The following is an 18,811-nucleotide window of genomic DNA, read 5'->3' on the forward strand; positions in this document are numbered from 1 at the left end:
GCGAAACAGGACTGTATGCCTAGAATTATGTTTGTAGTCTATGATAAAGGTAACTGTGAAAAGCATTTGTCACGTTTTAAGTGACTTTTTTAGGTATATTTTGCAAGAAGTTTCAAACTTTGAGTTGATGTCAAAACAAGCATCAAGTCTAATATCCAAGGGCGCATCCAGGATTTTTGTTACTTTTTATGAGTCGGATGGAAATTCTTTGTAAAACAGGCTACTCCCCCCCCTTAATGCGGCCTAAACTACATTTACTTCCCATCAGGCCAATCATTCAGATGTCATTTATTGTTCGAGTCATCTCCTTTAGCAAACAAACATTAAATTGAAGTATATTAGGAACTAAGAATTTTTACTCCTGAACAATTCATAAAAAAATTCAACTGCATCCGTTAGAACAAAAATTGTCAACATTATGTAACCATCGTAAAAATGATCAATCGTTCAAATTTTCTTGAATGAAAGGTTGTTATTTTATTCTATTTTTTTGTGCAAGTGCATTCTGGTGCATTCGTTTATTATTATTCTTTATTATTCTTTTATTTCCTTTTTTATTCTTTTATTACATCATATTATTCTTTTATTTCCTTTTACTTGCCAGTAAATTGACACTTCTATCTTTTCGTACTTGCGCTTTTCCTAGCCATTGACTTGATCGGTGATGCACCCTAGTTTCTTTTATGATTTCTTAAGGAATTTCAGCTAGAAACCTCGTAAACCCTCTTTTTATTACTCTTCATTGTTTTAACCGGTTGAAGTAGTACTAGTTTTTCATCCCCTCCCTGACGTTTGAGAAGTACAAAAATGTGGTTGTAAGCTATATGGTTCTGAAACGTTAAAAAAGGGCCAATGTCTAAAGAATTCTGAACGCAAGCACTTTTCAGAGTCGCCTTCCCCCGCCTCTTAACAAAATGCTGGTTATCTCTTTGCTTTATTTGTTTGGCAGGAATGAAAAACGATATTAAGATATGGCGATAGTGCTATTTTAAAATATTCAAGTTTGTAATCGTCCGAGTATATATAGATGTATTCACACTTTAAACAGAAATGTTTAAATTGGAATATGTTATTTGTTGGTTCTTTCAATATTATCATTACAATGCAGAAGAAGACCTACTTTTGGTTGATCCTTATTCATGTATTGAGATTCAGTCACAAGTCGGTTTGCTTTCAAATTATTTTGGGATACTTAAAATGGAAAGAATGGCGAGTCTTTCTAACAACCAAAACTCTGCCCTCACGAAGAAACTTTGCACTGTCGAAGTTGTGTTTGAATATCCAACTTACAAGTTGGATTACTGAAGATGGATCAAAGCCAACTTGAAGTACTGGTCAAAATGAATGTTGAAGTTGGACTGAGTATCCTGAGCTTCCTTTGTGTTTGAACAACTCGGTCAATGTCTAGATAAAATTTTAACTTTTTATTTGCTAATACAGAAATGTAATTTTCTGTATTGAATAGTCGAAATAAAAAACACCTGGACGAAATCTAAAACTGCTTATAACCGACCAAGGAAGTTTTATAAGCTTAGTTTTTTTTTTAAATCAGGATTCTAGATTGGATACGGCTCATCCTAGAGCATACATATCAGAAAAAAAGTTTTAAACACGCAGAATTTAAAGATTTTTCTTCTTTTTAGTAATCCAACGATGCTTTTGCTAGGGAGGATTTTCAAGATACTCATCTGTGTGCATTAGGCTTGCATCTACAGTGTAAAATTCTAATGTTCTAAATTATTCCCTCCAATCTGTGGAGGGAATCTGATTTAGAACATGATTCCCTCCAAATCTGACTTTTCTGATTCCCTCCAAACTGTGGAGGGAATCAGAAAAGCTTGAGATTAGAGGGTGACAAGTTCAATCTTGAAATTATGGGTGTCCAAAACTTCTTGCAATTGATTAGTTATTCACTATTGAGTCCAAATCAGCCATATTGAAATTGTCAGTTACGTACATCTGTTGGTTTCTTATCCAGTACTCCTTGGGATCTTGAGATTATTATGATTTTCTTACTGTTTCTGTTTTCGATGTTTTTTTTTTTCCAAAATTGAGTTCGGATCGGAATTCTTCTGATCAGCCAATCATCAAATCTAGTATCACAGGATTGTAATAAAATTTACTCCAACCCTTGTCACGATTTATCAGGGCATGACGCGATTAAATCATTGCAGAAACCCTCTAATCAAATAATTTACATCTGAAGTATGAATTGTATTAATAGTATTTATATATTATAAGTAACTTTATTATAAGTAACTTTAGCTCAGCTGAGTAAGTTCTGAACATAATTATTTCAGCTAAACAGTCTATATGAAACCTATACAACAAAACGGGAGATCGGACACCCTCTTTTTTGCAGTGTCTCAGTTATAGTTGATAAGTTATTGTGTAGTCTTTGACCTATGTTTTTGCCTACGGGAGCTCTTTCTGGGACCAAATGTAGCTAGTAAAGAGTTAAAGTAAAGCTTGAATCAAGCAGAAACTATCCAATATACGACAGTGATTATCCTTCTCCAGCTCCCAATTTAAATAATTAAATATAGATTCTGGATTTTAATATGACTCATTGAGTAATCTAAATAAATGATTAACTGTGTTGTACGAGCGGGCCTTGAATCTACAATTAACGAATGTCAAAACACTGACTCATCTGTAAACACATTATGCTTAACAAAGAAACTTCTAAGTAAGTTCTACCTCCTTCGGTGCGGTTTGAAATAATCATCAATGGGTGATATTTGGTCCAATAAAAAATTCTAGTAACTTGCTCTTTCCTCTGTACAAGGGTGAAAATAAGGGATTTGCCCATGGAAGGGAGAGGCATTTTCAATGCACTTGTACTGCTCTAAAAATGCCTATTTAAGAGCATTGCGGTTCAGATTCCATCATGGTATAGCGTTGTATTAAGTATTGTTAAGTTATTTTAGACTGCTTTACTACTCCCCGTTTTATTGTCTTGTATTATTTTATCTTCTGTTTAGAAAACTGGCATATACTTTAATTACTTTTTGAGGTTATTTAGCCTAAATTTAATTTAGCCTAGCACAATTTTGAAAGTTAAATCAATGTTTTAAGAAATGTCTTTAATTTGACATCATTGCTTTTATCAAAAGATTATGTGTTCTTTTTGTGGTCTACTTTCGTTTGTCAAATCAAGTATTTTTTTTAGGGCATACGAGTAGATCAATTTAAATTGTAAAAAAAATGATCAAATGTTGTATGTGTGAAATCATCTTAAAAAACATAAAATGTAAGAAATTTGCTTGTTCTGAAATATTATTGACTCTGTGATCAAGGTTTTCAATAGTTCCCTAAGAAAGTTTTTTTAGGAAAAAAAAATGTATAAGGGCGGTAAAAATCATCATTTTTTTCTATCTACTAAAAAGAGCTTTGTTGAATCTTATCCACAAACTGTTATTTTCATGACGCAAATTGGATAAAATAAGCAACAGGAGTACAGAATTACTACTGCTGTTCAGCTAGGTTTAGGACGCTAAAACAGAAATTGAATACAAGCAGAAAAAAGCGTGCTTACTCTGCAAAAGAAGCTGATATTTATTTGATAGTAATTGTGCTATAGTAACTGTGCGATAGTAACATGATAGTAATTTGTGCAACTGTTCCTGCCATTTGTTGTAATATTTTCACCCACCCCTCTTGGGGTGCGATAGTAACATGATGGTAACTGCGCAACTGTTCCTGCCATTTGTTGTAATATTTTCACCCACCCCTCTTGGGGTGCGATAGTAACTGTGCAACTGTTCCTGCCATTTGTTGTAATATTTTCACCCACCCCTCTTGGGGTGCGATAGTAAAATGATAGTAATTGTGCAACTGTTCCTGCCATTTGTTGTAATATTTTCACCCACCCCTCTTGGGGTGCGATAGTAACATGATAGTAACTGTGCAACTGTTCCTGCCATTTGTTGTAATATTTTCACCCACCCCTCATGGGGTGCGATAGTAACATGATAGTAACTGTGCAACTGTTCCTGCCTTTTGTTGTAATATTTTCACTCACCCCTCTTGCAGATCGTATTCGCTGGCTTGGTTTGTCAGTTTGCAACTCTCCTTCAAAATTTGTTTTAGGGGACTATTGGCGAAATCCATAGAAAGACCCAGTTCTACCTATTCGAAGATTGGCCAAACTGCTCCACCTTTTTTACCACTCTGTCCTTTATGCTGCAGATTTTTTCCCAACTCCTAAGATTCGTGATCTGAACAGAATTCGGACAGATTTTTTTTTTAAGTTTCGTGAATTTTTCCTAAGTCGCCCACCATGGAAAAAACTGGTTTCTGGTGTATTATTTGGCGTTTCAAATATTGTTCCAAAGCTAGATTTCCTGAATAGGAAACTCGTGTACGGGTTGTGCGGTTTTGTCCCCTGACCATTATCTTGCTGATTTCATCGTTATTCTATGTTTTTCTATCCTGTTATTATTATGTTTCCACCGTTATATTTTTTGTTTGTATGTTTCGGTTATAAATAAAACAAAATAAAGTTAGGTTTTCAGAAACTTCCCTTTTCTTCCTTTTAAGACGGATGATTTCTTTTTAACGGCGTTTTAAAAATGTCCCAATGTAGTCGATAAAAGCATTAATTTGCATCAAAATGGGTAAAAATTTCCAAAACCATAGTTTGCGTTTACCACGAATCGTTAATGTTTCTATGTGAATTTAGGGTTGCCACGAGTCTAAATTTGACCGATAATCTAATTATTTCGTGTATGCTTATATTCTCTATAGGATCTGATTTCAGCTAGTTTTTTTTAAACCACTAAATTGGAGTATGTGTTGGAATAACGTCGATCCTGCCTGTATTTACTTAAAATTTTTTCTAATAGTAGTTTACATGTTCTAGGCGAGAGAAATCAAGAGTGAAATACGTCAAGACGAAGACATGGATGAAAAAAAATATCTTTATGTGGATGTTAGCCGAGTCAATAGCGTCTATCCAGAAGATGAATCAGGCTATCAGCTCGATATGCCAACTGATGGTTCAGTTGACGTGAAAATGGAAAATATCTCGTCTTCGGTGACAGAACATAATACATTGGGCCTACCTGAAAATCATCACCTGGAATTGCCACACCTGGACATTATTGAACGAACCACATCCTCAAACTCATATGCAAGTTATATTGAAGAAGAAAGAAGAGATGGAACACTAAGCTATAATGAAGGTAATAAGGTTATGTGCTATATCATCTATAGTCAGAACCCTTTTTACCAATGGGTTCGGAACCCAGTTGCCTGTTAATCAAAGTGATCCTTGAGAGATGACGTCGAAGACTAAACGATTAGGCATGGGTATAAGGCAAAGATCTTGGCTAATATTCAGTGCTGGGAAAATACGTTACTGAAGGACTGCTTTTTAATGTTTTTTTATATATAATTTATTTCTTTATAAGGATTATAACCAACCAAAAAAAGGTAAGGTGAAAAGGGAAAGCCGAAAATAGAGAAGTTGAACGGAGAAAAGTTTTCTGATGCCTATTGTCTAGAGGGTCTAATTGATAAACTTTTTTTTTAACTCAACGAATTAATTTATTGAACTATAAATTAATACTTCATGAAGAAAAGTCCTTGCTATTGAAATCAAAAGCAAATAACAACATATACTGATAGCCATATTAATAAATGAAAGGATTTCTGAGCTTTCACGAATACTGTTGGAAACAGAAGAAGTTAGACGCTGGACAGATCATAACAGCTCAATTGTAGAGGCTACTCAAATGGAGAGTGGTAGGATGAAATACTGTATTTAGCAAGGTAAACTAACAAAACAATATGTTTCTACGAAATCTGGATGAAATTTATAATGTGTTTTGAGACGTGGATTGAACGGTATTTCTTCCATGCTGAACTTAAGGAATATTTATGAGAATCTGTCGTTTGCTTTTTTTCTGTTCGCTTTCTCTTCTCCACCTTTTCATACTCTTTGTGTAAAAATTTTGCTTTCTATTTTTTCTTTTATCTTCTTACTGCTAGCATGCACAAGCAAAGCTTCCCAGTCGGAAGGTGAAGTGTATCCACTCTCGTTTTTTTTTCGTTTTTTTTTTAAAATCCAGAAATAAATCTAAAAATTCAAGACATTTTCGGGCAGACAAAATTAAGTTTTGGTGTGAAAATTGTTTATCCAAACTGTAATTACCCTAATTCTTTTGGAAAAAGAGTAAAACATTTCACAAAGATCAAATGTAAACAAACATTTCTGGCGTAGAATTTGAGCGTCTGAATTTTCAAAAATATAATGCAGATTTTGTCCTGTGGTGGCGCAGTGGGTTTGACCTTAGCTTGGTAATACGGGACCCAGAGATCGAATCATGCTGCATCAATGCACTGCAGGGCCGACGCAGGGACCTTAGTAGTCAAGAAGCGTCGTCAATCTGATAGAAAAATATAATGCAGATTTTATGATAAATTTATTAATGAGTACTTCCAGTTCAATATATGTAACAAGGAAACACAAGTTGGACAAGAATACTTGATTTCTTGCTCTTCTCCTATTTGAACCCAAGACCATTTTCAATTTTTAACATTTATATCATTTTTGTTACTATTCTTATTTGTTAGAAACTCGTCACAAAAACGAAATAAAATTGACGGAATGAGAGGGAACGAAATGTACACAAGTAAACGAGAAGTACACAAGCACAAATAGGACGACATTATGAGTATAAAAAGAATATAAAAAGAAATGAATAGATATGAGATATCCTAAGACCTCAAAAGTTGATGTTGGTTGCGATACCTCAATCTAAGTTCAGGCCTCTGAGAGTGACGGTGATGTAAATCGATTTAGTAGGAAATTTCTGAAATTCGCGTTACTTAGCTATAGCTACATTGTTCAAATTTCTGATAGATCATGGTAAAGACAACTCACCGATACAAGTGTCGAAGTACATGGGAAGGTTGCCAGTCAGCCAAGTGTTTATCAAGCTTGCTCGGAAATAATGCTGAAAGATTACTCTCTTAAAATTCTAATATTTTCTTCGTTATTTCCTTTCTTTTCTACTTTTCATAATTTCTTTTTAGTTTTCTATTTTAGCAGTATTCGGGGTTGATGGTATAGTTGGAGGTGGGTTAAGAGGTCCGCTCCCAAGTCTCGGCAATTTTCATATTTGTTTTTTTATGACAGCGGCAACCACTGTATGTAAATAATATAAAGTAGAATTATTCCTTACCTCAACCATTATACAACGCCGGACCAAGATGCAAGTGCTCCGGAGAACGTTGAAACATAAGGCACATCAGATTTTTTCACGGGTTGACAAGTCGGATTTCTCTTGAACGCGAAACTTGGCTTTACCTTTGTAACACTAAATTTTGAAGAACCTAATTTTAAATTAATTTATTCAAATACATGTATAAGAATCTGAAATATTTTCAGAAATTACAAGTAAGTTTCAAAGTCTTGAGTTGGTTTCAAAGGTATTTTGAGAAAGTTTATGCGAAAATACGTGTTCCAGAGTTAATATATACTGAATTTTTGATGGACGAGGGCAGAGAAGAATATGGGCGGAGCTTTTATACGTGCCAAGACTGTAGTAGCCAAATATTACTGAGTCGTGATTCTACTGTATATTATTTATATACTGTGGTGGCAATAAAGTAACTTCCAGAATAATTAGCGCTGTTAAGTTGCTTTCAAAACCTGTTTCTTTTTTCTGGCTCTTCTATGCTCTAGTTCACTCACGTTTAGTGCTTTGAACGCTTCCCACACTAAACCAGAAGTCGTCAAAGTTATTCTGTGCTTCAGGTCCGGCAGCAGTAAACACTAGATTTTCTGTATGGAATATACAGCAGTGGCAGATTCAGGGGTGGTGGTGGTTCTGTTAGAAAGGCTTTAAAGCCCAGTGAGAAAGATACATTTAGTAAGCCAAAAAACAACATCAGCATTAACAGCCACCCCGAGAAGTAGAAAAATTTGGCCAAGGTGGTGGCAAAAAATACATTAAAAAACAATACAGGACTAAATAAATTATGAAATATACAGCAGTGGCAGATTCAGGGGCGAGTGGTGGTTCTCTTAGGAAGGCTTTAAAGCCCAGTGAGAGAGATACATTTAGTAAGCCAAAAACAACATAAGTATTAACAACCTCCCCGAGCAAAAAACAATACAGGACTAAATAAGTTATGAAATATACAACAGTGGCAGATTCAGGGGGGTGGTGGTGGTTCTCTTAGAAATACTTCAAAGCCCAGTGAGAGAGACGTATTTAGTGAGCCAAAAAACAATATCAGTAATAACAGCCACCCCGAAAAGTAGAAAAACCTGTCCGAGGGGGGTGGCAAAAATACATTAAAACAAATACAGGACTAAATAAATTATGAAACAACTAAGATAAGTCGTACATCCAAATCTGCACCACAGACCTTACAATAAAACAAAGCAAATTCAACATTAGTGTTAAGATCATACCCCGAGAGGCCATAGTAAGCTACTCAATTATTTATTCCCCCCCCCCCCCCAAAAAAAAAGCAACGAAAGAACTAACTAGAATTCATACTTACTAAAAAGGATTTCTTTAGTTGCACTCTTAAACATAGAAATATCATTATTGTTTTTACTTTTCTGATCTACATGATTCCAACTTCTAATCCCCCTATGAAGGACAGAAAACGTCGACTAGGTCGAAAAAATCAATGGAATATTAATCTCTCTGGAAGATCGAGTGTCACAATTGTGCATGATGGATCTCAAATCAACGAAACTGTCAAAACATGAAAGATCTTTACCATGTTGTAGTCTAAAAATAAACTAAAGTGTATATAGCTGTCGTAGTCCTGAAGCTGGTAGTATCCTTATTTGCTCGTAGACGTTCCGTACTGAATCTGGGGTTGCAGGCCAACCAACAAACGAACAGCGTTCTTTTGAAGAAATCACACTGTTCACGTTCCCTATGATGTTTAGAAGCCATCTTAATCATCCAAACAAGAGCATGAAAGATAGGATCTTACAGGGAAAAGAGAAAAAACGGCACCTTTCATGCTAAATTTGAAATTTTTGCCGCTTCGAAGTGTACTGACTACCAGTCTTTGTCACTTGTAAGTCGGAAAGGGAAAATCCTTAATACTTGATTATAACAGTTTTGTGGCTTAACCACAGCATAATACTTGTATTTCTATTGAAGATTATTTGCTATCTAGCATGGATAACTGAAGGGACGAGAAAAAAAATGGACGTTTTAGTTGTAAATTTCTAAAATTGTAAAGTGCGTTGCTTCAGGCTGATCGATTTTGAGAATTTGGACTGCTTCGCCCAATTAATTATTCGTAAAGCAAAAAACTGACGCTTCCTGATGCCAACGTGTTTACACTAAAACCTTTCACAACACAGCAATGGTTTTAAAGTAATTTGCTTCTCTAAAATAGTTGTGTAAAGTGACAAATGTAAGGAATAGCACACTTAGTGATACTTAGTTCTAAAGTTTCCTCCGCCATGCGCAAGAAAAAAGTATTTTCAAACCATCTTATCGACCAGAATGAATGTTTCTATCGCTTTAACCCTTTTTTAAGCCCATTTTCGTCATTGTGTCCTCTAAAAGGAAAGGAGAAATGAGAGGGGAGGATGAGAACAGTCCCGATAGTGGGAGCTTCCCTACGATTGCAAGGTGGAAATAGGATGTCTCGCAAAATTCCTGTGTTAAAAAATAATTTTGATATGGGAAAGCACGCGTTTGGGGTTTTGGGACCTGTCAAAGTAAATGCATGCTGTTTTTTTTTTTTTTTTTTCAGAAAGCGTAAGTTTTGATGCTGGACATCAAGTATCGGAAGGCTCAACCGTTATATCGGAAGTGCGTCTGAGCTTTGAGTTGAGTGACATGACGCTGACATCCTGCAAGTTACTAGCATGTTTCAGTGGCCATGGAAGTACATTTTCCTTAACTTGTTTAAAACGTCAGGACGAGTGGTACTTTCTTCTAAAAGACTTGGTGAATGCAGTGGCAAATGAGTGTCGCTTCAAAGATAATGGGGAGAAGATAGCATCTATTGGCAAAAAGCTTGATGCTTCTGCAAAGGCTCGCTTTCTTAACCCGTTCGAAAGGCAACCTTTTAAGTGTTCTTATGTGAAATTGTCTGAACTTCCTTCAGTTGCTTTAAGTCTACTAATTTCTTCTGGGAAGCAAAGTGAGTATCCTGTCCGTTTAATAAACTTGACAAAGTTTTTGCACGAAACAAGATGGATGTCCTTATTCGTCACGGATGACGAATTAGCAAAGATGGCTGCTGCTAGGCCTAAGAAAGGAGAATGTCAGAATTCTACGAGAACGAAAAGACTTAAAAAATCGATCCAGTCAAGTACCATGTGAGGAAACGAGTCCTGGCGTTAACTAATAGTGTTGCTGAAAAGTTAATGAATTAATTTTTCCGTGAAAATTTCCCTCCAATAATGGCTTCTCGTGAGCTTCGTTATGGCCTGATCTACGCTATGTGCCACCATCTTCAGGGGAGTGAATACGTTATTTTCAAACATCACGGGATAAAGAACATGCACGTCATTGTGGACGGTTGTAGGCAAGAAACTGAACCATTAACTAGATCAGCACCAATTGTTTTTCACGTCTCAATGAAGTCTTCATCCATAAAAAAATGAGTTTGCTAACTGTCCTGCAGAAGCAGACCACACAATTCTCTTCTACATTTTGAAGATTGCTTCCAGTTCAGATACGAAGCGTTTCTGTCTTCTCGCTAGTGAAACAGATGTGTTCTTTTCTTCGCTTCTGTTTTTCCGAAATTTCAGTGAAAATTATTCTGGTATCGATATTTCAATTGATCTTCTTGAAAATGCTTTGCGTCAAGAATGTCTACGTAATACATGAAATATTTCAAAAAATCGTTCTTGAACTTGGCTTTCTTTGCTTCGGTTTGCGCGGGAGTTGGTTGTAACATGTTCGGTGATAGGCAGGCTATACGAATGATTTTAGGAGTTTTTGGGATAAAGCATTCTTCCAAAACCTGAATCATGCTTTTTAAAAGTGATTTGTTCCCTCAATCATCGACAGGAGGAATCCCTATTAATAAAGACGCCTACGACGAGCTCATTCACATTTTGCATATACCCAACAATCGACACTTGTTCCCAGAAGTTTCCCTAAAGCCTGATGCAGATATTAGAAAATAGAAAGTCCGGGATCATGAGAAACTTATCAAAAATATTATCAAACCAACTGGAAAAGCCGGGTGAATCAGCAAGGACACTAAAGTGCTGCAAGTAGTGGAACATGTCAAGCACAAAATCATGGCCTTGACAACATTCTTGATGTCCCCCTTCTTCAACGTGAAGAAATACGATAGAAATTATGGATCAACTTTGACCAGGAAAAGTGGCTATCATCAGAAACATTCTCTTCAAAAGTGGATGCAACCCTGATACTCTTGATCCTCAGGATTACGCGTTGAAGTCTGGTTCCTTTGATTTAGGAGACAACCAAATTGGAGATTTGCTCTTATTTAAAAGACTGAAAAAGTAATAAGGTGCATGATATTGCATGGCTTCAAAATCAATTAATTCCGGCTGCCATGCATGTCTATTTTAATCTATTTATCGTATGATATATACAAGTATTGCTCAGTACCTGCTGCTTTTTGATGATAAAATCCATTAAAAATACTGGACATTGGTTTGATTTCTTGACTAGTCTAGTGTGAGTGCATAAAGAACCATCATGAGTGTGTTCGGATCCTTACCTGCAGTGAAGTCACCATTAGTTCTCTCTGCAATTCTGTTAAAGGCGTAAACAGACCCAAGTGCTCAGATCTAATGCATGCATATAAGTCAGGTAAAATATTACCTTCTTACTATAAACTAATTAAAGTTAATTGTTTACCTTAATATTTTGAGGTTCGCTTAAGGATCTGAACACGCTCATGTAGTGCGTCCGAATTCGCAAAAAAATTATTTAAATTGATCGAAACATTGTATTTACTATGAAAAGAGCAAGAAAATCAGTATCTAGTATTATTTTGGTTTTGTTTCTCATCTAGAGTCCTGGTCATTAAATTTTTGTTATATTTTGGTCACCATAAAGGATTCATAAACCGAATTCCATGGGGGAGAGGGAAGCCTTTAAAGCAACAATACACCTGCTTTTCTTGCTCAACATCGACTGTCTGGTGGATGTAGTATTTATTTTTTTTTGCTAGGAAACTTCGTCATTTATCACTAAACGATATATTGTTCCTTCATTTTTTTTTTCTTTCTTCCTACAGAAATACCTTAATACGACCTCACAATTTTATGGTTTCAAGTTTCGGCCAAAAATCTGAAGCGTTCCCGATTATATAAAAAATATGGAATCAAGTTGCGCATGCTTATACATGTCTGAAAAAAGCCTTAATATGTATGTATGTGTAAAAAAGTGGCTTCTTTAAAAAGTTTTAGTATTCCTAATCAATCGTGCCTTACGTTGCTATTAAACTGTTTTGTCAGTGCCTTAAAGCTTAATTTGTCTTTTAAAGCTAAATCTTCAAGTCTTCTAGTTACGCTGTTCTTTTTTCATTTATCTATTTATTTTTTATTTTATTTTATTTATTTTTATTTTATTTATATTTATTTTTGTATTTATAAATTTTTTATTTATTTATCTTTTAAAGCTAAATCTTCAAGTCTTCTAGTTACGCTGTAAAAAATAATTGGATCCTTTGACATTGGATCGCCCAGTGTTTAGATCTCAGAACATGTAGTTCACATAGTTATTTAAATTGGACATCTTCAGAGCCTTGCCTTAATTAACTGTAACTGAAGTATTTAAATCTTTCACCAAACAGAGAATCCTGCAGGAAAACACTGCGCGTTCCGCATTGCTGGATTTCTAATATAGCTCGAATCCATGCACTAAACCGTAAGTTTTTTTGAAACCACATGATTTTCCACCAATTAATGGTACATTAAGGTATATATATTCAGAAAAGCTACGTTTCAAGTTTACTCGTTTAGACCGGATTATATTGTGACAAATTATGAGTTCTACCAATAATTGTGAATTCAACGTTCAGAACTTCGATTGAAAAAAACGTTGCGTTTCCACAATCATGTAGACGAATAGATTAAAAATCATTTTTGCCCATTCCTCCATCTTCAAAAACAGTATACATCTATTCTATAAAGTAAACCTTAAGTTGCATCCTGCCATAGTCCTAATGGCCTAAGGTATTTGAAGCGAAGCATCTAATGCTCAAAACTGGTGGTGCTGAACAGAACTGCGCTTTGTTTGTGTGTACTGATTGCCTCTAGTCAGTCATTCCATCTTATTATGTTTGCCATAATTAACAATTTTCCAATTTATTGACTTTGCCATAATCAGCAATGTGAGAGTGGAGCAATGGTAGAGTATGATGCAAACTATACACATGATTTACAAATGTTTTTTTCCGAGGCAATGACTAACTGATATATAAAATATAGTGTTTCTTTGCTTCATAAATAAAAAGATAAAGCTTAGTCGAAAGTAATTTTCTCATAATTAATGAATCATTACCCAACTATTTTAATATCAGTCAACGCAATAGCGGTAACATAGTAAAGGTTGATGTTTCTCCCCTGAATTTCTCCAAAGGCCTCTCAACATATAGAATGGGTGGTTGTAAAATGCTGGGTGATGCCCAATTTATTTTTAAGTTATGTGAATTTCAAGATTGCATTGAACGGCCAGAAGATTAAATGAATGACCTTAACTGGTGACATAGCCCGCGTAGTCTCGCTGGCAAGGGGCCTAATGTATGCAAACACTTAATTTAAGACAGAGGCTCTCTAGATACCAATTAAGCGTATTGTCTCTTGTTTATGATATATCTAATGACAAAATAAATTTAAGTTTTTCCTTTAGCTACATTGTCATAATCTCAAATGTTTCATATTGCAGAACATTTTGATATTTAAAACTCGAAATGTTCTACTAGAAATCAGTTCAGAACCCTCTTTTGTAATTTCTTTAGATTTTCAAAACGACATTGTGTTAAGGTAGACTTAACTGAAGGAACAGAAAATAGTTCTCGTGCACCAGATCGGACCTGTATCGTCCGAACCACGAATTTTTTATAGTTGAAGTTCGTCTGTGAACATCATTGTCGCAGCATCAGATGCAACATAGTAACCAAAAATTCAAAAACGTTTTTTTTTTTTTAATTAAAGTGAGAATGTTCCACCATTTGAATTTGTCCAGGGATGGTAAATATTATTTCCATTAATATTAGATGATAAAAGTTTATTACGAAAAAAACTTATGGAAATTTCTAAAAATAGCCTGAAACTTCTCGAAAATAGTGTAGAATGGAGTCAGAACGAAAGGACAGTGCACTATTGGAATCAGCATCATTGAAAACTTCGATCAACAAAATTATACCTCCTCCCCTCCTCTTTAACTTGAACAACAAGGAAATCAATTTTTTGCCTCGGAAGCACTGATATGTCTCCTTATTTTCTGTTTTTTTCCTCGCCGTTAGTGGGGGACTAAGCGATCAAATAGACATGTTTCAAGGCTTATTTATATAAGATCGATGTCGTAAGAATCGATACAAGACCGGCGGGCCATGCTTTTTGGCGAGCACATAGTTTTAAGTAACTATGATACATCCTGCTGGGTAGATATGAACGTGTGTGTCTTGTGTAAATATGACAGTTTGTTTGTTGTCTAAGTTAGGTGTTTCACAACACACAACATAGTTCATGTCAATAGACAAGGCTAAAATGTCTTTTTTATGTTTTGATATTGAAACTAAATGTAAAAAGTGTGTATATTCTTTATAATGGTCAGTTTTGCGACAGACATCTGTTATGTTTTAATAAACAGCTTAGGAATCAGATTGATATCTTGTATATATATATATATATATATATATATATATATATATATATATATATATATATATATATATATATATATATATATATATTATATATATATATATATATATATATATATATATATATATATATATATATATATATATATATATATATATATATATATATATATATATATATATATATATATATATATATATATATATATATATGTATATGTATTTTTTTTAGTTAGATATCCAGCAATGAAAGTCGGAAAAAGCCCTTTCTAGTATTAAAAACTGTTTCTGCAGACTTAAAGTCGTGTCTAAAGGGAATAATCATTCTGTTAGAACTACTACTACTACTAACAATTCACTGCAGCACCAAGCCGCCTGAGGCCAACACAGCTATGCATGTTCTTCCTCCATCCCAATCAATTTAAAGCCTTTTTCTATACATCCTCCCAAGAAGTTATCATTGCTCTTGAATCTTTCCTTATGACATCTTCCCACCCAATTCGGGGAAAACTTGTTTATCGTTTAGCCCTAGATGGTCCGCTGACAAGCACGATCTTTGGTAATCTCTCATCCTTCATCCCCAAAACATGTCCTAACCATATCAACCTTTCTCTCATTATAGCCCTAGAAAGCGGAATTGAACCGCATTTTTCATACAGGCTACAATTTGAGACTCGGTCTGTCAGTTGGGTACCCGAAACGATCCTTAAAAAATTTCTTTGGGAAGCGTTCAACACAACCTCCTCCGTATTTCAATGCGCCCATGCTTCAGAACCATGCTTAACGGGTGTTATCATTGTAGCTTCCAATATTATTATATTGGTTCGCAGACATATCTTCCTATTCTTCAAAGTTTTTTTTTCAACTGTGGAAAAACACCCTTGTCATGCGCTATTCTACCTTTAACATCTTCGCTGCACCCACCATCTTCACTAATATTACTACCTAGGTAAGTGAAGCTTCCCTCTTTTGATCGATCTTCGTGTTATCAAACATCACCTTTTTACCTTTACTTATTCCTTGTCTTAGAGACTTAGTCTTCCTAATAATAATTTTCAAACGTACTCTTGTACCCTGAACTCTCAAAACCTCCAAAATTCTTTCATTTTGCTAAAATTCAAATCTAGAAAGCCTAAATCATCAGCAAAATCGAAGTCTAGGATATTTTTACTTCCTCAATTGATTCCGTATCCTCCCATCGCCTTTGCTGTGCTCCTTAGCAGAAAGTCCATCAAAATGATCCATATAAATATGCAACCCTGCTTAACCCGTGATTTAATACGAAACCAACTACTAACATTACTTTCTACCTTAACAGCAGCACTGTTATTCTCGTACATAAGCACTAATTTTTTTAATGTATTTATCTGGTATACCATACAAGGATAGTACCTCCGACAAAGCTTCTCTATCAGCTGAATCAAACGCATAATCCATAATACTGAGAACTAAAGGTTCTGATGACTGATCAAATATTAATCAAAGAGTGTAAATTTTCCAACACATCCCCACCCCTTCCTAAAACCGCATTGTTCTTCTCTTAAAACTTTATCCATTTTATCCTTTCTTATAGAGTTGTTGAATTAGAAATGAAGAACAGCACTTATTTGCCGAACTACAATCTCTTCCTCGAAATACTGCTAATAGGAAATTGAATGGCCTCAATAAGTTTTGCGACTTCTCAAAGTCCACGCCTATATAATAAGTGAGCTTAAAAACGGTTTTCCAACAAGGTTTGATAAAGACTCGAAATTGGAAGCCGATCTCAGACATTGACCAGATTTATAACAAAATTCGAAGATAGCACTATATACGCATTGAAGATCATCTTGAGAAGAAGAGAGTGCAGAAAAGGCTAGCTAAACAGGTCTCCACATAAATTCTCCAGTTTAAGCAAAAACTGCTTAAAAACTATCATATGCTACCAGATACATTGATAAGCTAATCCAAATAATTCTTCCAGAAAGTAGAAAGCCGTTATACACAAATTCTTCAGTGAAGGATAGGGCGTTTGACAGTATTGAAAATAAAAACATCCATTGGTCTTAAGAAAAGAGAGGGTGCTGATTTTGGGTCTGGGGAAATTAGTTGGGTTGCATCTGGAGAACGAAATAAGTGGGATAGGATTTTCGAGGATTTCGGACCAGTTGATAAGAAAGAATCAGGGTTAGTGGGTACCAAATATATGTATAAATCTAAATTGCATCAATGGGTTCTATCTATGGTTAATTTCATCAACTTTAAGTTTTTTAAAGAAAAATAAGGAACTCCATTAAACCCAAAATGATCAGAAATAAAATCAAAGAATTTTCGAAGCGTCCAAACACTGCAAATCACAATCAATAAATAAATGCAACTCAAAACGAATAGAAATTACAATAAACAACCGAGTCATGTTCAAAATGAGCAGAAATTAACGTGGGTAGGGTTGACAACCCCCATGCATTCTCAAGGCAGGAACATAATTTGCATTTTACTGAAAAAAAAAAACAACAAAAAAACAACTGAACGTGAATTGCTAGTTTAATATCGCTGTTTACTTCCATCAAAAAATTTATATAAATATATATATATATATATATATATATATATATATATATATATATATATATATATATAAATATATATATATATTTAAATATATATATTTTTTTTCTCTCTCTAAGGGCTTGCTGAAGTAAGAAGTAGTCTTGTAGGCTCTTATAATTAATCAATCATTATTTTCCCACACCTTAAACTAAGTATTTCATCTTCTTAAGGCCAACTCTCATTTTAAAATAAAGAAAAAGAACCAATATGGATTTTTGTTTTATAATATTTCATTTCTAGGAACTGAACCATCGACTCAGGTTTTCAGTGACACTGAGACTGATGAACCAAAAATGGACGTTTATCATTGGATGAAAGTTGTAAGTTTTATATTTCGTACATTTTCAAAAGAGTCACGTTCCTTCGATAGCAAAATGTCGGTGCTCGCTCTTCAGTCGGATGTGCTACCAAAAAATCTTTTTATTATAATTTCATCCTATTTTAGTACTATCACTTTTCCACAAGCCACTCTTTTACGTAATTTATTTTTATGCATTGCGGATTTTCGTCATTGTTGGTTCTCATGTTTACCGTCAACTTTCTTTGACCTACATAACATTTGTTTAGCTTTTCACCAGTGTAGAACTTCCTATGCACAGCCAAATTCTGATTTCTGATAAAATTGTTTGTCTGTTTTGTGTGTTTTTTTTTGTATTCTTCATATTCAAAAGTTTTTTTTACCTTAATGGATTCTCTTAGGGGGACCCAAGGAAGTATTACAAGATAAACACAATTTTTTTTTTTCAAATTTTGCATACGTGCGGTTCTTCAGCATTGTGGATTTTGTAATTTATATTCAAAGGAGATTCGTGAGAGATGTTTTTCCGCAAGTTTCAGCTGTGCCAGGATTTTTTAAATATTTTTTACTATTCTAAGCCGGAAAGACTTTGTCTTAGTATCCGTACTTGCTGTTTCCTATAATGCAGAAGTTGAAGCTGAAACTAGGTGCTTTTTGCCTGATTTGAATCTGCCACTTTTTCTATACCTTTACTAAGCATTTTTTTTAAATAGAATTATCAGGTATTCATACGCTGGGGTCAGTTGTTCAACACGGGAACAACGACACAATAAACAGTCCTTTTCTGATCCAACAGTATTCTCCGATTGTGCCTTCAAACTTGTGGGCGAGTAATGGCACTAATTTGTCATTTGATATGGATTCAAAAACATTGAGGCATACAGATAATGAGATTTTCATCAAGTTGGCATTATCCTTAGACAGTCCGTATAAAGTGCTCTTGTAGATACTACCACTGGAAGCAAAGTTTGTCATTGGACAAATTGCTTCTATATATATATATATATATATATATATATATATATATATATATATATATATATATATATATATATATATATATATATATATATATATCTATGGGACACCGGGACACCGGGACACAAATGACGA

At 34.6% G+C, this 18,811-nt stretch overlaps 1 protein-coding gene across 8 annotated transcripts in view; it reads left to right on the forward strand.

Annotated features, from left to right (window-relative positions):
* The window catches only part of LOC136028048 (hrp65 protein-like), a 155,370-nt gene that overhangs the window by 83,044 nt on the left and 53,515 nt on the right, over positions 1-18,811 (forward strand). For 6 of the 8 annotated variants that reach the window (XM_065705644.1, XM_065705656.1, XM_065705650.1 and 3 more), the window contains 2 exons: positions 4,865-5,186; positions 17,641-17,720. In XM_065705644.1, the coding sequence (XP_065561716.1) occupies positions 4,865-5,186; positions 17,641-17,720 (402 nt within the window). Of the gene's footprint in view, positions 1-4,864; positions 5,187-9,744; positions 10,335-17,640; positions 17,721-18,811 lie in introns of those variants that run through there. The other 2 variants (XM_065705680.1, XM_065705695.1) reach the window with 1 other exon arrangement.

The sequence above is a fragment of the Artemia franciscana genome, chromosome 1 (genome assembly GCF_032884065.1).
Source record: "Artemia franciscana chromosome 1, ASM3288406v1, whole genome shotgun sequence".
NCBI lineage: Eukaryota > Metazoa > Arthropoda > Branchiopoda > Anostraca > Artemiidae > Artemia > Artemia franciscana.